The sequence below is a fragment of the Schistocerca serialis genome, chromosome 2, assembly GCF_023864345.2.
Source record: "Schistocerca serialis cubense isolate TAMUIC-IGC-003099 chromosome 2, iqSchSeri2.2, whole genome shotgun sequence".
Lineage (NCBI taxonomy): Eukaryota > Metazoa > Arthropoda > Insecta > Orthoptera > Acrididae > Schistocerca > Schistocerca serialis.
In genome coordinates, this window is record NC_064639.1 from 903,307,737 (window position 1) to 903,329,573 (window position 21,837).

The 21,837-nt window shown below is 43.8% G+C and overlaps 1 protein-coding gene across 1 annotated transcript in view; it reads right to left on the reverse strand.

Moving 5' to 3' along the window:
• The window catches only part of LOC126458252 (uncharacterized), a 627,652-nt gene that overhangs the window by 553,076 nt on the left and 52,739 nt on the right, over positions 1 to 21,837 (reverse strand). The window contains exon 2 of the mRNA XM_050095165.1: positions 11,810 to 13,928. Coding sequence (XP_049951122.1) covers positions 11,810 to 13,812 — 2,003 coding nt within the window. The 5' untranslated portion in view covers positions 13,813 to 13,928. The remainder of the gene's footprint in view (positions 1 to 11,809; positions 13,929 to 21,837) is intronic.

A 21,837-nucleotide genomic window follows, 5' to 3' on the forward strand; every position in this document is an offset into this window, starting at 1 on the left:
CACACAGTTCACAAATCTTTCGAAAACGTTCTTACATATTCATATGGTTAACGCTTGACACAGACTGATTTGGTGCACAAATTTCGTCCCGAGGGACGGGGGTCAGGGGGGGGGGGGGTCTAGGGGAGGGGGAATAATCTCACAAAGCCTCATATTATGCAGTTAAAGACAAATGAAAATGACCTCAAGATACTAGAAGTACGGATTGGTGGGCATACACTGGATGAGGCTCCATGTGTGAAGTTCCTGGGATCTTGATAGTTCATAAACAGAGATGGTACCGGAAAACGAATGAATCAACCAAATCATTCAGTTCCGCCTGCTCTGCTCTTAGGAATTTCTCTCAGTGCTTAGTCTTACTTATTAGCCTTCTGCGGCGTTATCTTCTGAAACAGTGCAGACAAGATGACAAAAGAATTTACATCGACAGATATGTGCATTAAGAATACTGTGGAAAATTGAAAATCTAACGTCTTCAGGCACATAACTAGTCTTAGGCTTGCGTGCCAAAACATGTAATTCCTAATGGTATTTGCGGTTAATAACAAGAGTAATTTTAGGATAAATTCTGCAGTTCGCTCACAGCACTGTGGAGTCGTTAAAAAACGAAACTGTTGTAGGGATGTTTCAGGGCAGTTCCTACTGAGATATAAATGCTGAGAAAAAGATTCGATATGTTGCGTTGTGTTCCGAGTTATTTAGCATTGAAGTTAGCCTATCAAGACGTCGCACAGCCCACAATCAGTCAGCCACCAGTGCTCTATTTGTTTAGCCTGAACTTGAATTTGAGCCGGCAACGACCCGATTGGCTGAATAACTAGGAAACGGCGCAACATATTGAATTTTTTCTCAACTTTTATGTCTCCTTACAACCTGCCCTGTAACATCCCTACAAACATTTCAGACATTTTCTCACAACTCTACCCCTCTCTAGCCATCAGGATTTCTACTGTATTTCGAAAGTCTATAATAGGTTTAGCCAGAAATCGATGTAATGTGACATATCACTCTAGTAAAAAGATATGCTGGATGAGCATTTACCAGAATTGGGGTAAAGAGAGTCTGGTGCCACTCTGCATTGTTGCCACATGTATCCAAGATGGTGTCGATGACGTCATCCAAGATAGCGGCGTGTAGGCTTGGCAACAGCGCATTACGTCACCCAAGATGGCGGCCATAACGTCATCTAAGATGGCGGCCGTGACATCAGCTGATGACACAGGTAGCATTATCCAAGATGTTGGGGGAGTGCCACACCCCCATGCCACACACACACCCCCTTGTCACGCCCCCCCCCCCCCCCTGGTGGGAAGTTCAATTTCCATCAGGACAATTCAGCCTCCACTAACCTAAGAAAATGGCGGGAAAGAAAGGTCACTTGGGTTACCTCCACTAACCTAAGTCATCCGACTGCCACCTCTTCCTAGGGATTGGTGTGAAGTTTGAATTTTGGCAGTAAAGAAAGATCACTTGAGCTATCTCTACTAACCTAAGAAAATGGTGGGAAAGAAAGAGCACTTGGGCTACCTCCACTAACCTAAGTCACCCGACCGCCACCTCTTCCTAGAGATTGGCGGTACAATGACTTGACCTGTGTGGGACATGAGTCTTTATTATTTTGCATGCACCAGTCTTTATTTAAACAATTAGAGGCAGTACCACCATCCAGTGTGTTCGCCATAAGGTCTGGACTCCAACTGACCTAGTACACAGTACCACTGCCAGGGGGTGTTCTCATCCATGATATAATCCAAGATGACAGTCATGACGTCAGCTGATGACACAAGTACCATTATCCAAGATGGTGGGAAACAGTGTGTTCACCATGAGGTCTGGACCTAGTACACAGTACCACCACCAGAGAGCACTGTTGTCCATTCCATGACATAATCCAAGATGGTGGGGGGAAATGGAGGAAACAGTGCAGTTGCCATGAGGTCTGTAGTCCAACTGACCTAGTACACAGTACTGCCACCATAGGGCGCTGTCATCCATTCTGCAGTGTAACCCAAGATGACGGTCTGGGGTGGGGGAAAATGGTGGGAAAATGACTCTGCCTGTGCTGGACATAAGTCTTTATTTTGCAGGCAACTGTCCTAGTAAACAATACTGCCGCCAGAGGGTGCTGTCATCCTTATGTGACATAATCCAAGATGGTGGTCTGGAGGGGAAAATGGCGCGAAAATGACTCAGCCTGTACTGGGCTGCTGGAGAGAGTAAGAAAGGAGTGTACTTTATTGATTTTGGAACAGTTTATTTAGGGATGGATTTTAAGAGATAGTATATTTATCACACTGATACAAAACACATGCTCTGACATGCTGGGGGTCATGCCACACAGTCCGCAGACCTGTAAATTACTCCTAAATAACACCCTGCACACACACAAACAACTCCTAAATTACTGAAATAATTTCAGCACAGACATGCAAACTCCTCCTAAATAATGCACTCCACTGATGTTCAGACATGAAATCAACTCGTAAACTGTTCAAATAATGCACAGCACAGCCTACAGACCTGCTAGCAAAATAATGCAACAGTCACACAATCAATGTGCACAAGCACCGCCCGACACCCCTGTCCACAAGACCACACAAGAGGCTACCGGCAGCCCCTGTGAAGTGACGCAGCCATCAGCTGTCAAACCACGTGCAGGTGCCCTCAAGCATGAGGCAGCGACATCCCTTTCATACTTGACACATGAGAAATTTCTCTCAAAAATACGTGATCACCTAGGCACCATTGCTGACACAACCGGACGGGAGCCAAGACCTATTTGCAGAGCGCAGACACTCCAAAGGCGTGCACGCATTGAAGCCACCACAGGACAAAAGCCAGTGCAAGACATCACTCTCACGCCGCTGCTGCCTGCAGTGAGCAGGTGAGAGTTTCTTCTATTTTCGGGTATACAGTTAGAGTTCTATGAGTGTTATACTGATGTCACAGAACTCCAATGCATGCTCACACTGCTCCCATATGTGAGAAACCTTTGGGCAGCACATGTGTTTTACCATTGCTGTTGCGATACCTGGTGATACTGATGTCACTGAACAGCACAGGGTACATTGTTCTTAGCGCAACATACGAGACACATCTAGCCATGCTTACCTGCATCAGCATGACTGACGCCTCGCTGCGAAACGTCCACGTGGCAACTCACCATCCCAAAGGTTCTCAATGTTATACTGACATCACATGGCTATGTAAAATAAGAAGTGACTCGACCTCTCAGAAACTGTATACTGTCCCAGAAATAGTTAATGCTCGCTTTCTTGATGTCACAGCTTCTTTGCACGGAAATTCTTGTCCTAACAGAACCTGTTTACGAAAATAGCTCAGAATAACGTCAAATGAATTCTTCCTCGCGGTCCTAACGTGGCACCACGTCTATCACATGTTACCCATCCTGCTTTCAACATACACAAACGTTCTCATCAATATGTAGAGACTCCTATACCCAGAACAAAAGGATGTCATGTGAATAAGTGGGGGATTATGATTGGCTCTTATCGAATTTACCCACCGAATTACTGATGCAGCCAGTGTGGAAGCACCGGCTGCCTTTTCTTTTCGTTTCTGCAGACAAGACTTTCAGCAGGAAAAAAAACTACTTTACACAGATCGCCATATTGCACCGACAATTAAACCCTGCAAAGTGCCCATACATATCGCCAAATACAGTAAGACTCTTACTCAATTACACTGCCCTTCCACTGAGAACAGGTGCTTGAATATTAGCGACCTAGTACACAGTACCACTGCCAGAGGGTGTTCTCATCCATTAAATAATCCAAGATGGCAGTCATGACGTCAGCTGATGACGAAAGTACCATTATCCAAGATGGTGGGAAACAGTGTGTTCACCACGAGCGAAACCGATCTCCAACCCAACAATATATCACTGCATAACGTGTTGGTGTAGTAAACATATATTTCCTATCCTGCGCCATACAAAAATCATCCCTTTTACATCATTCATACATATACCGTGAAGACAGACAGCACCGTATATACTCCTCACAGCACTAGAAATTTCCATGTGAAGTCAGCGGTCATCCACGTCTGACAGGTGACCAGACCACCCTCAGTGGACCGAAGTCACTCTCAGAACTGTTCAACAAATTCGGGCGTGAAATGTGCCGAAGCAATCAACCAAACAATTTACATTGGAGGGAATAAAGGTCCAGCGCAAACACACCTTCACATTCAATCTTCTCCAACTTACATGTGATCACCAAAGCTATCCAACACATACTAAGTAATAGTTCGCTATATGGCTGTCTCCATTTGGACAGTCTCTGTCGTTAGATGTAAACGTGAATCATTCCCACCACAGGCCATGCATAGATGGAAATATCCTGGGAAATCAGTCACATATATATTTGATCGTTGTACTTACAATTAAATGTTACGAATACGGTTTTAGTTGAATGACCTTTGACAATGAACGAAGTATCGGAAATACATCCTGCTGATGACTGTGGCTCTGGAAATAGAAATATCTGTACCATTCTTATGACTTGACACATTATCCCCTTTGCTATCACAGTATTCCACAGTCATCTCCCCTGCACATGTCAGAACACAAACACATACTTTATAAGCCTGATGCTCAAGGTGAACCTTTCACACATCCCCTACTACTACTAAGTATAATACTTCATCAATAGCTGATTGCCTACGATACGAAATAATGCTGAGAGAAAATCAGCGTGGGTGGACATGTCTCATAAGTTTCTGTTGTGAGTGATACCAATGTGTCTTAGAAAGATAGGCGTAATCGTCTCATCTGTTAAAAACCCCAACCGCAACTACTACTGTATGTTACTGTCACAAGCAGTCTTGATTCTCCAGGTGCACACAAGTATTGTTGTTAAAAGCTATACCGGCTTTATAAATCGTGGTACGACATTACCTCTGAATTATAGATGATTACCTCTGAATTATAGATGGTTTTGTGGCCAAACAAATACCGAGACAGTGATCACTGGAGTGTATATTATCAGAGCAGCAGTCCGCTTACACATAGCCCACAATGCAACCTCATGATAAAATCATTGAATTTTGAAAGTGATTCAGCTAAGAAACGTGGTATGTATGCGATATTTGCGACTCCCTCACGCTACCCCAGCTAGATATTTCTCCAATACGTGTAACGTATTCTGTCTCGATACCATGTCAGAGGTTCTGCGATATATCCACTGAGTTAAGGGCAATGACTGATTGAGAAGGATCACAAACAGTAGTAGTAGATGGTGCGCTGATTGTGGTCATAAGGAAATGTACACTAGCTTTTCAGGCCTCTAGTGTAATGCTATCTGTTAGAAATGATGTTTATGGTTTGGAATACAGTCTTTCCATTCAAGCATATACCTGCATTGGATCCTATTGACAAGTCCTTTAATGATTACAACCACTACTCAGTCATATTTCTCGCACTCTTATATATCGAAACAAGTCATCTTTCTCGAACCTATCTGCTACAGTAAAATTCCCGCCTCGTTTTCGATAGCCCTTATGCAATCTGCAACTGCGCTTCTCAGACTCTATGCTACCATCCCTGCAGCTTTGCACACATGATCGTTCCCATGTTAGTTGGAACTGAGCAGAAATCGGAGAAAACCATATCCACTACCTTCTACAACCCGTGTAGAAACGGAATGACCTTAGTTAGTGCAACAGAACCGTGTTTTGACCATTCAGTGGAAATGCGTGCATTGTGGTGGTTCTCCAAACTACATACAAGTACTACAGATCCATGTCCATTCACATCTATCTCCCCAACGTGCTATCTTCGTTATTCTGTACCATCCATCAGAGAAAAATTACGAACTACAAAAGCTCAACTAACTTCATCCAATAGATAATTAGATAAGATTTTTACCGCATCTCCCTCCTACCATATATCGAAAACAAATGCTGCATGTGTGCAGATATCGAGCATGTGAGAGGATCCTATTAAATATACAGGTATTGATCAACTGCACAGACCAGTTTAAAGTTTCATCACCGGTACTGTAGGAGGATGATCGTATCCCGTTGACCATACTGTAAGTCGCAAGAGACGCCCCCTGTGGCCCTGTCTCATTGTTTGGAACATTGTTTTTTTTTTCTACTCTAACACGCTTTGTACACTGCCAAACATTTTGTTTTTCTGCCATGACTTCGAGGTCTGTGTCAGGTTCTAAACTGACATTAAGACATTCTGAACCACTGCCTCTCACAGACAACAAGGACATCACCCCAAAGTACCATTATCCAAGACGTCACACTGTGATGCAATTGACGTCATTCAAGATAGTTGCTGCGACGTCAGCTGATAATGCGATTGACGTCATTCATTAAGACGTTCTGATCCATGGCCTCTTGCAGACAACAAGGAAATCACCCCAAAGTATAGTTATCCAAGACGTCTCACTGTGACGCGGCTGACATCCCCTGACATTGCTACCGGGGGCAGATACCCCGATTTGATCCCCCCCTAGATCTGGGCCTCGCTGGAAACAGCATTTGAACCGTAAATGACACTATGTTTCTTGGAGTGCACATCAGTGACAGATTAAGCTGGAAATTACATCCAGATACTGTGTAAAAAACACTTAACAAAGTCTGTTTCTTACTGCAATCAGTAATAGATGCAAATAATGTAGACACTTTAAAACTTGAGTACGACGCCCTATTTGAGTCTGTTAGCAACTAGGGTCTGATTTTCTGGGGGAAATAGCTCTGAATCTCTTATCATTCTAAAGTTACAAAAGCAACAATGAGGAAGTACGAACACTGTACGCCACTTTTAAAACAGTTTAAAACCTTGCCCTTAGCATACCTGTACATAATTAATTTGGTTTGTTTCACACTACAGCATTCAGAGTCCCTAAACAATAGCCCCGATCACCACTCCAAAAATTCAAGAAACAAAAATCACTCATGGATTGTACCACACAATACAAAATTTGATGAATACTGTGCAGAGTATAAGGGAATCAAAATATACAGTCATCTTCCACTAAATTCAAGAGAATTAAACCAGATGGAAATGAAAGGCAAACTGAAACAACTTTTATTAAAACATTGCTCTCATTTGGTTAAATCATTTTTAGAAACAAAGTTATGATTTGAAATTCACATTTTTTTTCCCACTACATGATTTATGTAGCAATATCAACATCCCCCCCCCCCAATGAACCATGGACCTTGCCATTGGTGGGGAGGTTCGCATGCCTCAGTGATACAGATAGCCGTACCGTAGGTACAACCACAATGGTGGGGTACCATAATTGTCGCGAGGCCAGACAAATGTGTGGTTTCTGAAGAGAGGCAGCAGCCTTTTCAATAGTTGCAGGGGCAACAGTCTCGATGATTGACTGATCTGGCCTTGTAACATTAACAAAAACGGCCTTGCTGTGCTGGTACTGTGAACAGCTGAAAGCAAGGGGAAACTACAGCCGTAATTTTTCCCGAGGGCATGCAGCTTTACTATATGGTTAAATGATAGTGGTGTCCTCTTGAGTAAAATATTCTGAAGGTAATATAGTCCCCCATTCGGATCTCCGGACGGGGACTACCCAGGAGGAGGTTGTTATCATGAGAAACAAAACTGGCGTTCTGCGTTTCGGAGCTTGGAATGTCAGATCGCTTTATCGCGTAGGTAGGTTAGAAAACTTAAAAAGGAAAATGTAGAGATTAAAGTCAGATATATTGGGAATTAGTGAAGTTCGGTGACAGGAGGAACAAGACTTCTGGTCAGATGAATACAGGGTTATAAATACAAAATCAAATAGGGGTAATGCAGGAGTAGGTTTAATAATGAATAAAAAAATAGGGTAAGCTACTACGAACAGAATAGTGAAAATATTATTGTAACCAAGATAGACATGAAGCCCACGTCCACCACAGTAGTACAAGTATATATGTCAACTAGCTCCGCAGATGACGAAGAGATTGAAGGAACGTATGATAAGGTAAAAGAAATTATTCAGATAGTGAAGGGAGATGAAACTTTAATAGTCATGGGTGACTGGAATTCGATGGTAGGAAAAGGAAGAGGAAGCTGCTTGGTGAAATTTTGCACGCAGCATAACTTAATCATAGCTAACACTTGCTTTAAGAATCATGAAAGGTGGTTGTATACGTGGAAGAGGCCTGGAGACACTGAAAGGCTTCAGACAGGTTATATAATGGTAAGACAGAGATTTAGGAGCCAGATTTTAAATTGTAAGGCATTACCAGGGGCAGACGTGGACTCACCACAATCTATTGGTTCCGAACTGTAGATTAAAACTGAAGAAACTGCAAAAAGGCAGGAATTTAAGGAGATGGGACTTGGATAAACTGAAAGAACCAGAGGCTGTAGAGAATTTCTGAGAGAACATTAGGGAACGATTGACAAGAACAGGGGAAAGAAATACAGTAGAAGAAGAATGGTTAGTTTTAAGGAATGAAATAGTGAAGGCAGCAGAGGATCAAGTAGACAAAAAGACGAGCGCTAATAGAAATGCTTGGGTAACAGAAGAGATATTGAGTTTAATTGACAACAGGAGAAAATATAAAAATGCAGTAAGACCTTTGGAGAAAAGAGAACCACTTGTATGAATGTCAAGAGCACAAATGGAAAACCAGTTCTAAGTAAAGAAGGGGAGGCAGTAAGGTGGAAGGAATATATAGAGGGTCTATACAAGGGTGATGTATTTGAGGACAATATTACGGAGATGTAAGAGGACGTAGATGAAGATGAAATTGGAGAAGAAGTTTGACAGAGGACTGAAAGACCTCAGTCGAAACAAGGCCGCAGGAGCAAACAACATTACATTTGATTAGAGCTACTGATAGCCTTAGGAGAGCCAGCCCTGACAAAGCTCTGCCAACTGGTGAGCAAGATGTATGAGACAGGCGAAATACCCTTAGACCACAAAAAGAGTATAATAATTCCAATCCCAAAGAAAACAGGTGTTGACAGGTGTGAAAATTACCGAAGTATCAGTTTATAATCCTCGGTTGCAAAATACTAACTCGAATTCTTTACAGACAACTGGAAAAGCTGATAGAGGCCGACCTCGGGGAAGATCAGTTTGGATTCCGTAGAAATGTTGGAACACATGAGGCAGCACAGACCCTACGACTTATCTTAGAGGATAGGTTAAGGAAAGGCAAACCTACCTTTCTAACATTTGTAGACTTAGATAAAGCTATTGACAGTATTGACTGGAATATTCTCTTTCAAATTCTGCGGTACCAAGGGGTCAAATACAGGGAGCGGGAGGCTATTTACAATTTGTACAGAAATCAGATGGCAGTTATAAGAGTCGAGGGGCATGAAATGGAAGCACTGGTTGGGAACGGAGTGAGACAGGGTTGTAGTCTATCCCCGATGTTGTTCAATCTATATATTGACCAAGAAGAAAAGGAAACAAAAGAAAAATTCGGAGTAGAAATTAAAATCTGTGGAGAAGAAATAAAAACTTTGAGTTTTGCCGATTACATTGGAATTCTGTCAGCGCCAACAAAGAACCTGGAAGAATAGTTGAACGGAATGGGCAGTGTCTTGAAAGGGGGATATAAGATGAACATCAACAAAAGCAAAACTAGGATAATGGAATGTAGTCGAATTAAACCAGGTGATGCTGCAGGAATTAGATTAAGAAATGAGACACTTAAAGCAGTAGATGAAGTTTGCTGTTTGAGGAGCAAAATAACTGATGGCTCAAATGGCTCTGAGCACTATGGGACTTAACGTCTAAGGTCATCAGTCCGCTAGAACTTAGAACTAATTAAACCTAACCAACCTAAGGACATCACACACATCCGTGCCGAGGGAGGATTCGAACCTGCGACCGTGGCGATCGCGCGGTTCCAGACTGTAGCGCCTAGAACTGCTCGGCCACCCCGGCCGGCCAAAATAACTGATGATGGTTGAAGTAGAGAGGATATAAAATGCAGACTGCCTATGGCAAAGAAAGCGTTTCTGAAGGAGAGAAGTTAGTTAATATCGAGTATAGATTTAAGTATCAAGAAGTCGTTTCTGAAAGTATTTGTGTGGGGTGTAGCCATGTATGGAAGTGAAATAAGGACGATAAATAGTTTAGAGAAGAAGAGAACAGAATCTTTCAAAATGTGGTGCTACAGAAGAATGCTGAAAATTAGATGGGTAAATCACATAACTAGTGAGGAGGTACTGAATAGATTTGGGGAGAAGATGAATTTGTGGCACGACTTGACTAGAAGAAGGGATCGGTTGGTAGGACACATTCTGAGGCATCAAGGGATCACCAATTTGGTATTGGAGAGCAGCGTGGAGGGTAAAAATAGTATTAGGGGACCAAGAGATGAATACACTAAGCAGATTGAGAAGGATGTAGGTTGCAGTAGGTACTTGGAGATGAAGAGGCTGGCAGAGGATAGAATATCATGGAGAGCAGCATCAAACCAGTTTCTGGACTGAAGAACACAACAACACATCAAGGACATGTGTCGTTATGAATGTGACTCTATATTTTTCATATTTAAGTCACTAAATTTGTAACCACACTGTTTGTTTATCTTGTAAATAGCAGCATAGCTCCGTCGTTGACATAGGACTCTAAGTAGATTATTCTATGTGTACATGACATGTTATGTTGCATATGTAAAAGTGTGTGTATGTAGGAATCCACAAATTGTGTGTATGCATCTCATACATATGTATGTATGCAAAAATATGAATGTAGCTGATGAAACCCATGACAAGCAGGTGGTTGGTACATGATCAGTGGTTGATTAACAAATAAGAAAAACAAAATAAATCATTTTCTGTAGTTTTATTGCTAATATGGGGGAAAGTAGAGGAGGAGCGTATTTTGATTGTGTTGTTGTAGGTATCTGAGCATAAATTGCAAAATATTGTATAAAATAATAGTGGGACAGTTGAATGCTTGATAGCATGGAAGAATGAGTGGTACAGCATCAAGTGTATATGTTTGTAGATAGAAAGAGTATATTTCTTAACATCAGTGAAATTTTAATAGGGTCGCTTGTAGGCTGAGGATGACACGGCGGCCGGTCGGTACTATTGGGCCTTCATGGTCTGTTCAGGCAGAGTTTAGTTTTTTTTAATATTTAATGAGAGTTAAAAAATAATTAAATTAAAAAACAGGGTAAAGTGCATTGCTAGAAAAACAAAGACTTAGAAGTAAATTAATTTTAAGACAAAATTCAAAGATTTTATGTTTTTTTCCGTTGACCTAATGAAGTATTCTTTCTCGTGCGATTCTAGAAACGTTGCAATATCTATGAAGCAAAGGTAATTCTAGGGCAGCTAGCAGCACATTAAAAATAGTCGCTGTACTCCGATTAGAAGTTCTTTTTTGAAGTTGAAATTATGATATTACCATCTTACTAAGAAAATTCAGAGTTGGTGATGAAAGTTCTAACGTTTTTTTTAATTAGTACCTGAATGCGATGCACTCAGCATATGTCGTCAAAGACTTAAGAAAAATCTGAGAGATTTTTCACAATGTCATAAAAAAATTAAGACTGGAGGTTCTTACGAAATCACAATGTTTAACCGGCTACAACTGTAACAGTTACACGGAGCATATCAGACGCCACTATTTTAAAACTATACGGGCCAAAAGATTAATACCCAGCGCTATGTGACGGGAAATACTAAAAAAAGCTATGGTATCTGATACCTTTGTGTCTGTGGCAACCCTACACCACAAACACTTTTGGCTAATAAATTTACTATCTTGTCTTTACTCCTCCTACTCCGATGAAAGCAATGAAAAGGCAACAACCTGTAGACTGAGAAATGTAAGAAGTCCAAGCATACCTTGTAATGACTGTGGCGTGCATATCTTCATAGGTTTTCCGGTAGGACGGTTTCGATGGCTTCCTTTTCCTCGATCTTGACACTGGAGCAACCAGTGGCAAAAGAAGGAGAGCGCAGAAGGTGAGCGCAGCGGCGACCGCCATGTGTGCTGTTATCTGGAACGGGCAGGGAGACAGGGCAGCCACCACGCCCACCAGGGGACACACGACGAGCGACCACCCAACCAGCACCTGGCTGCTCGTAACGAGTTCCCCGAGCACCGCGCAAGTGTCCCGCGTCATTACTCCGCACAGTCTCAGCATCCAGACCAGAGCTGACTGGCACCCGGTCTCTAGAAACAGTGATATAGCAAACACCGTGTAGAATACAGTTGACCACGAACCGTACTTGCTGGCACCAAAGTCTTCAAGAGTAGAAAAATATGCGATGCTGTCCGTGTACATAGAGTTTGCATCTGGACGTGAACTATTTCGTATTTGCCTTTTAACGTTCAAGTGGCTGTTCAGTGCAGTATTCTTTTGTAATAACGGTGATAAATCTGTTACACTACCCGACGCTCCCCTCCTCGTCGTAATTTCACTCTGTAGCACATGATCAGAAGTAACTGGTTCCAAATGGAACAGATCAACACTGTTCACGACGTCACTATTTGAAATTCTATTATGAACACTGCGTACACTACGCTTGACAATGCCATTTTCATTCATATATTGCGATGGTAATTGGTATTGGTATAACGGTTTTACACTGTCATACTGCTGTGATAAGTCCAAAATTTGATCTTTTTGTTGTTGCTGATTTCTGTACTGCTTCTTGGGACTATTGGAGTAGTCCAGATCATTATCAGCACCATTTAATTGTTGTTCGCGATATCTGGGAGTGTGGAGAGGCTGTTTATGCTGATAAGGATTTCCGACGGTCAGCATATTGTTAACGCCGTTTGGCTGACTCTGTTGGAAATTTTTCTGAAACATCTTCCTCCTAGGATTTGCAAACGTCTTGCTGCCACCTTCGGCTTGTCCTCCTGAAACGCCACCATGTTGCATTTCATCAAACTTACTCTGGTCAATCCACTGGTAGTGATGACTGTCTGAAGGCTTGGGCTTCAAGTATTGTGATACGTAGTCATAGTCAGTATGCTCTGGCGTTACCAACATATTGTTATCATTTTCACCATCTGCAATATACGGTGGGCTATTTTTCTGAGAATTCTCCGCGACTGGCAAATCATGATTAAAAATGAACGGAGTGTTAGTGATTTTGTGGTAGGAATTGAGAATACCCTTTCTTTCCTCCATTTGCCAGGAGACTGGCGAAGTCTTTCTTTCTGACGATTTGTCGTCAGATGTTTGCTTGGTGTCAGTATCAGCAGAATTATGCTCAGGCGAATCGTTATCCTCCATATCTCTGTTTTTCTGCCCGATGAACTTGTGCCAGCTGTAGTCACCTTTCGAAATCTCAACTCTCTCTGGTGTAGACGCAGTGGTTTTGCTTTGTACAGTCTCTGGATCGACTGCAGTTTTTATCTCTGGCGCTGAAATGTTGAATGTCTTATTTTTGGTCTCCTGTAAAATACGACTGATTGATTCGTGGGCCTCTAACTTCGTAGTGCCGTTTGGGTCGTCCAGAACGAAGAGTCCCCAGCCTGGCCCTGGAGTGGCGGTGTGCGAGCAGTGAGTTACATCCCTGGGAACGGCGAAGGGCGGCACGAAGACGAGGCTGACGTAGGCCGCCACGGAGGTGAGCAGCAGCAGCGCCGCGAAGGCCCCGCGGCCGCGGCCCGAACCGAAGAGTGAGCTGGACAAGGCGGCGGCCGCCGGCGCCGCAGCGACGCCCGCCCACGCCTGCAGAGCGCGGACGGCGCCAGCGTCGCCGGCCGACAGGCCCAGGTACTTCAGGTACACCGAGAAGAACTGCGCCGCAGCGCTCTGGGCCGCGAACAGCAAGAAATACGAGAGCCTCGCTGGCGCCGAAAATTCGACGGGATCTGTTTCGTCGATCATAGTGCGCTTTTGTTACATCCACTTCCATGCGAAGTCGACACCTTTGTATCCAATAAATCTGATGGGCTAGCTGCTCGTCGCAGGTTTCCACCATTGGCTTCTTTAAACACGTCTTCCTGCACAATAAAAAATATTATTTAGTTTATTATGATTATTGCTTAATAATTTCAATTATGACCAACTATTGCACTAAAGTATATGCAACGGAAATTTGTAAAAGTAAAGTTTCAGAATTTAATTATGAGAGAAATAATCCAATCAAATTCTCAGAACAAAGCAGGTAACATAAACAGAGCCAGAAAAATGGAAATGAAACTCTACTTAACAAAGAACATTTACAATAAAAAATCCTTTTTAATAAAATAAAATACACACAGTAAAAATCTGTTTAATACAAAACTGAGGCAGTACAATATATCGATTAAGATCAGATGTCTTTATGCCTCAGAACACCTCGCCATAAACACAGCCAAACACTTAAATAATTTTGAGAAGTAAGAAAAGGATAATTTCCAAAAAAAGGATCAAAAGTATCAAAATAGGGCTTCGAAACTCAGAAGCATCTATGAGTTGTATGAAAAAACACAGAATATTATCGATACAACGAGACAGCGGAGCATTATACTTTATGCCCATTTAAAAAGAACTGACAACAACAGACTGATAAAAAAAAATACAGAACTTCTTTGCAAAACCCAGAAACCAAAATTCCATGGTTTATAGAAGTTACGAGAGATATGCAGGGCCGTCCGCTGTGGCCGAGTGGCTCTAGGCGCTTCAGTTCGGTACCGTGTTGGTGCTACGGTCGCAGGTTCGAATCCTGCCTTGGGCATGGATGTGTGTGTTGTCCTTAGCTTAGTTAGGTTTGAATAGTTCTAAGTCTACGGGACTGATGACCTCAGATGTTAAGCCCCATAGTGTTTAGAGCTATTTGAACCATTTAGATATGCAGGAAGTAGGGACAAAAGACAAAGACGTAGAAAACAGACACGACTTCAAGGAAAAGATTCAAAAAGTCCAAGGGTTTCCAGAAGAAAACACAAAAGAATAGATGAGGGACATGGTTAGCAGAAAATGGTTCAAATGGCTCTGAGCACTATGGGACTCAACATCTGAGGTCATCAGTTCCCTAGAACTTAGAATTACTTAAACCTAACTAACCTAAGGACATCACACACATCCATGCCCGAGGCAGGATTCGAACCTGCGACCGTATCAGTCACGCGGTTCCGGACTGAAGTGCCTAGAACCGCACGGCCACCACGGCCGGCATGGATAGCAGAAAGAAGAGATCAACAGAGAGCAACAACGATGAAGTGTTTGCTATCCAAGTAAAATAAAAGATTACGATGTCATAAAGCAGCTGTTTCACATGGTCCTTAGTTGGCCATCTTTGAATAATAATAACAACAAGAGCTCAGAAGTTAGCAAACTCTCGATTTCAGTTTCATTACTTAAATCACCTTGAAACGTTTTCGTTACCATTCACGCCCATCATTATGAAAAGCATCCAGTTGAGGTGACTCTTGATACTTACAGGCCCTAGGGCAGAAAAGTATTGGGCATTACCTACCAAAACCTGGACAGGCTCAAGAATATTTTTCAGACAAGCGACTTATCATTTAGCGCCCCCACGGCCCACCCCCACCCAGCCTCCCCCATTTTCCCACGTACATCTCCACCAATTGTCAGTTATCAAATGGTTCAAATGGCTCTGAGTAGTATGGGACTTAACATCTGAGGTCATCCGTCCCCTAGAACTTAGAACTACTTAAACCTAACTAACCTAAGGACATCACACACATCCATGCCCGAGGCTGGATTCGAATCTGCGACCGTAGCGGTCGCTCGGTTCCAGACTGAAGCGCCTAGAACCGCTTGGCCACACCGGCCGGCTGTCAGTTTTCGCGATTAATTGTGACACGCACTGTATACAAATCTTGCACTTGGACTCCCCTGCTGCCCCTCTGAACTTGGCGCTCCAAGCAGCCTCTACTAATTTTATGTCCTGTGTAGAAATCTCAGTTGTGCCACATCTGGCGCCCCTTTCAGTATGGCGATCCAAGCGGCGGCTTATGTCGCTTGGGCCGTAAGCCTCAGTGGGTGTTATGGAGTATACGAGTAAGAATAGCCCATCCATGTTCCAATGCACGTAAGGCCAGAATTTTCCGATGTGCGCACTTCTGCTTCTCAACGTTGTTTTGGGCGTTTCTTTGTTTGATTAGGAAAGTGAAGTAAGTTGCTTGGGGTAAGCCGCTCCCCGACCGCACTGTTCGCTTTACAAATAAAATAATTTTAGGCACTTTATATTTTTATTATTTACACAACTATTGCTATGGCTAGCACATCTAAGGACATTGTGTGTGTTGGGGATCCAAATTAAAGACACATTCTAACTCAGTGGTTAAATAATGTTGATGATTAGTTATTATTAGTTTTCCATCTTGAGCTCACGGCAGTTTCATTAAAGAGAATTACACCAGACGTATGTCGCTTTTATTTATAAAGCATCTTCCGTGGTTATTCTACAAATGGGATAACACGTAAAGAATATGCATACACGCCGCTGAATGTACCTGCAAAATTATAAAATTTTACGACACGTAATTCAGAAAATAAGACATCGTAAACATTGAACCACGTGAAAATCAAGTTGCAGGACGAAATTCGCTATATATATGGGTGAAATATGTGTACAAATATGTGTGAAATATGTTAAATGTACACTGAAGTGACAAAAGTGGATGACATCGGAAGTTCACTGAGGCTTTTTGCAGATGATGCTGTGGTGTATCGAGAGGTTGTAACAATGGAAAATTGTACTGAAATGCAGGAGGATCTGCAGCGAATTGACCCGTGGTGCAGGAATGGCAATTGAATCTCAATGTAGACAAGTGTAATGTGCTGCGAATACAAAGAAAGATAGATCCCGTATCATTTAGCTACAAAATAGCAGGTCAGCAACTGGGAGCAGTTTATTCCATAAATTATCTGGGAGTACGCTTTAGGAGTGATTTACGAGGGCAGTTCAATAAGTAATGCAACACATTTTTTTTCTGAAACAGGGGTTGTTTTATTCAGCATTGAAATACACCAGGTTATTCCCCAATCTTTTAGCTACACAACACTATTTTTCAACGTAATCTCCATTCAATGCTACGGCCTTACGCCACCGTGAAATGAGGGTCTGTATGCCTGCACGGTACCATTCCACTGGTTGATGTCAGAGCCAACGTCGTACTGCATCAATAACTTCTTCATCATCCGCGTAGTGCCTCCCACGGATTGCGTCCTTCATTGGGCCAAACATATGGAAATCCGACGGTGCGAGATCGGGGCTGTAGGGTGCATGAGGAAGAACAGTCCACTGAAGTTTTGTGAGCTCCTCTCGGGTGCGAAGACTTTTGTGAGGTCTTGCGTTGTCATGAAGAAGGAGAAGTTCGTTCAGATTTTTGTGCCTACGAACACGCTGAAGTCGTTTCTTCAATTTCTGAAGAGTAGCACAATACACTTCAGAGTTGATCGTTTGACCATGGGGAAGGACATCGAACAAAATAACCCCTTCAGCGTCCCAGAAGACTGTAACCATGTCTTTACCGGCTGAGGGTATGGCTTTAAACTTTTTCTTAGTAGGGGAGTGGGTGTGGCGCCACTCCATTGATTGCCGTTTTGTTTCAGGTTCGAAGTGATGAACCCATGTTTCATCGCCTGTAACAGTCTTTGACAAGAAATTGTCACCCTCAGCCACATGACGAGCAAGCAATTCCGCACAGATGGTTCTCCTTTGCTCTTTATGGTGTTCGGTTAGACAACGAGGGACCCAGCGGGAACAAACCTTTGAATATCCCAACTGGTGAACAATTGTGACAGCACTACCAACAGATATGTCAAGTTGAGCACTGAGTTGTTTGATGGTGATCCGTCGATCATCTCGAACGAGTGTGTTCGCACACTCCGCCATTGCAGGAGTCACAGCTGTGCACGGCCGGCCCGCACGCGGGAGATCAGACAGTCTTGCTTGACCTTGCGGCGATAATGACACACGCTTTGCCCAACGACTCACCGTGCTTTTGTCCACTGCCAGATCACCGTAGACATTCTGCAAGCGCCTATGAATATCTGAGATGCCCTGGTTTTCCGCCAAAAGAAACTCGATCACTGCCCGTTGTTTGCAACGCACGTTCGTTACAGACGCCATTTTAACAGCTCCGTACAGCGCTGCCACCTGTCGGAAGTCAATGAAACTATACGAGACGAAGCGGGAATGTTTGAAAATATTCCACAAGAAATTTCCGGTTTTTTATACCAAAATTGGCCGAGAAAAAAAATGTGTTGCATTACTTATTCAACTGCCCTCGTAAAATGGAATGATGATATAAAGTTGATCGTCGGTAAACCAGATGCCAGACTGAGATTCATTGGAAGAATCCTAAGGAAATGCAATCCGAAAACAAAGGAATTAGGTTACAGTACGCTTGTTCGCCCACTGCTTGAATACTGCTCAGCAGTGTGAGATCCGTACGAGATAGGGTTGATAGAAGAGAGAGAGAAGATCCAACGGAGAGCAGCGCGCTTCGTTACAGGATCATTTAGTAACCGCGAAAGCGTTACGGAGATGATAGATAAACTCCAGTGGACGACTCTGCAGGAGAGGCGTTCAGTAGCTCGGTACGGGCTTTTCTTAAAGTTTCGAGAATATACCTTCACCGAAGAGTCGAGCAGTATATTGCTCCCTCCTACGTATATCTCGCGAAGAGACCATGAGGATAAAATCAGAGAGATTAGAGCCCACACAGAAGCATACCGACAATCCTTCTTTCCACGAACAATACGAGACTGGAATAGAAGGGAGAACCGATAGAGATACTCAACGTACCCTCCACCACACACCGTCTGGTGGCTTGCGGAGTGTGGATGTAGATGTAGATGTATAATTGCGATATGGACATATACAGACTGCGGTATTATCACGTACACAAGGTATAAAAGGGCAGTGCAGTGGCGGAGCTGTCATTTGCATTCAGGAGATTCATGTGAAAAGGTTTCCGACAAGACTATGGCCTCACGACGGATATTAAACGGACTATGAACGCGGAAAGGAAGTTAGAGCTAGACGCATGGGACATTCCATATCGGAAATCGGTACGGAATTCTATATTTCGAGATCCACAGTGTCAGGAATGTGCCGAGAATACCACATTTCAGGCATTAACTCTCACCACGACAACGCAGTGGTCGACGGCCTTCACTTAACTACCAGGAGCAGCGGCGTTTGAGTAGAGTTTTCAGTACTAAAAGAAAAGCAACACGGCGAGAAATACCAATGTGGGACGTACGACGAACATATCCGTCAGGACAGTGCGGCGCAATCTGGCGTTAATGGGCTGTGGCAGCAGACGATAGACGTGAGTGCCTTTGCTAACAACACGACATCGCCTGCTGCGCCTCTCCTGGGCTCTTGACCGTATCGGTTGGACCCTAGACGACTGGAAAACTGTGATCTTGTCAAATGAGTCCCGATTTCAGTTGGTAAGAGCTGACGGTAGCGTTCGAGTGTGGCACAGACACCATGAAGCCGTGGACCCCTGTTCTCAACAAGGCACTGTGTAAACTAGTGGCGACTCCATCATGGTGTGGGCTCTGTTTGCATGGAGTAGACTGGGTCCTCTGGTCCAACGGAACCTATGATCGACTGGAGATGTTTTGTTTGGCTACTTGAAGACCATTTGCAGCTATTCATGAACATTATGTTACCAAACAACGATGCGCCACGTCATCGAGACACAATTGTTCACAACTGGTTTGAAGAACATTCTGGACAATTCGAGCGAAAGATTTGGCAACCAGATAACCCGACATGAATCACATCGAACATTTATGGAACATAATCGAGAGGTCATTTCGTCCACTGAACCCTGCACCGGAAATTATTGATGGCTATAGTGACAGCACAGCTCAATATTTCTGCAGGGGACTTCCAACGACTTGTTGAGTCCATGTCACGCCGAGTTGCTACACTACGCCGGGAAAAGGGGGTTCGAAACGATATTAGGAGGTATCCCATCGCCTCAGTGTATGTGAAATATACGTGAAGTACGTACACAGAAGAAGCCAGAGGCAAAAAGTTCCTCCTAAATCCTGGATTCATATCAGCCAAACATGGTACAGATGTCAGTTACTAACTGGTAAGAAATACTGCGGTGGTAAGAACCATCAGTTTCCTATTTGTGAGGAAGGGATGGAGAGAGAATCATGGGAGAAGACTAAATGAGAGGACATAGAGGGGAAAGGAGGAGATCGACAGATATAGGGGGAGGAGGAGATGGACAGAGGGAGAGGGAAGAAGAGATGGACAGAGGGAGGGAGATGAGGAGACAGACAGAGAGAGGGCAAAGGTGAATGTGGACAAAGATAGGGGAGAGGAGGTGATGGACAGAGAGTGGGAAGAGGAGGAGGAGAACAGAGAAAGGGAAGAGGATGAGGTGAACAAAGTAATAAAGAGGATGGATGGATAGAAAGAGGGGGAGGAGGAGATGGACAGAGAGGTGGGAGGATAACTTGGATAGAGGAAGGACAAGGAGGACATCTTCAGAAAGAGGGGGAAGATGGACAGAGAAAGGGAAGAGGATGAGGCGAACAGAGAAAGGAAAGAGGATGGAATGGACAGAAAGAGAGGAGGAAGAGATGGACAGAGAGAGGGGGACGATAACATGGATAGCAGAAAGAGGAGGAGGAGATGGTCAGAGAGAGGGGGAAGGTGGACAGAGAAAGGGAAGAGTATGAGGTGAACGTAGAAAGAAAGAGGGTGTATTGACAGAAAGAGTGGGAGGAGGAGATAAACAGAGAGAGGGAGAGGATAACATGGACATAGGAATGAGGAGGAGGAGATGGTCAGAGAGAGGGGGGATAACATGGACAGAGGAAGGAAGAGGAGCAGATGGTCAGAGAGAGGGGGAAGGTGGACAGAGAAAGGGAAGACTATGAGGTGAACATAGAAAGAAAAGAGGATGGAATGGACAGATAGAGGGAAGAGTATGAGGTGAACATAGGAAAGAGGATGGAATGGACAGATACAGGGTCATGAGGAGATGGATAGAGAGTGGGGAAGGTGGACAGAGATGGGGAAAATGATGAGGTGATCAGAGAAAAGAAAGAGAATGGAATGGACAGAAATAGGGAAAGAAGTTGATGGACAGAGGGAGGGGGAGGATAACATGGACAGAGGAAGGAGGAGGAGGAGATGGTCAAAGAGATGGGGAAGGTGGACTGAGAAAGGGAAGAGGGTGAAATGTACAGAAAGGACGGAATGGACAGAAAGAGGAGAGAAGGAGATGGACAGACAGAGAGGGAGAATAACATGGACAGGGGAAGGGAGGAGATGGTCAGAGAGAGGGGGAAGGTGAACAGAGAAAGAGAAGAGGATGAGGTGGATAGAGAAAGGAAACAGGATGGAATGGACACAAAGAGAGGTAGGAGGGGATGGACAGAGAGAGGGGAAAGGTGGACAGAGAAAGGGAAGAGTAGTAAATGGACAGAAAGTGGGGAGGAGGAGATGGACAGAGAGACAGGAGGAGGAGATGGGCAGAAGGTGGGTGAGGATAACATGAAAGAAGAGGAAGAGATGGTCAGAGAGAGATGAAGACTGGCAGGGAAAGGGAAGAGGATGAACAGAGAGAGCAAAGAGGATGAAATGGACAGAAAGAGGAGGAGGAGGAGATGGACAGAGAGAGGGAGAGGATAACATGGACAGAGGAAGGGAGAAGGTGCACAGAGAAAGGGAAGAGGATGAGGTGAACAGAGGAAGGAAAGAGGATGGAATGGACACAAAGAGGAGGAAGAGGAGATGGGCAGACGAAGGAGAAGAAGATGGATGAGATCAGGGGCAATAGGAGATGGAATTAGACGGAATGAGAAGGAGATAGGAGTGGTAGGAGGAGGCTTGAAGGCAGAGAAGGAGATGGGCAGAGGGAAGGAGCAGGTTGGATGGGGCAACTGGGGGAAGGGGGTGAAGGAGCAGCTGGGCAG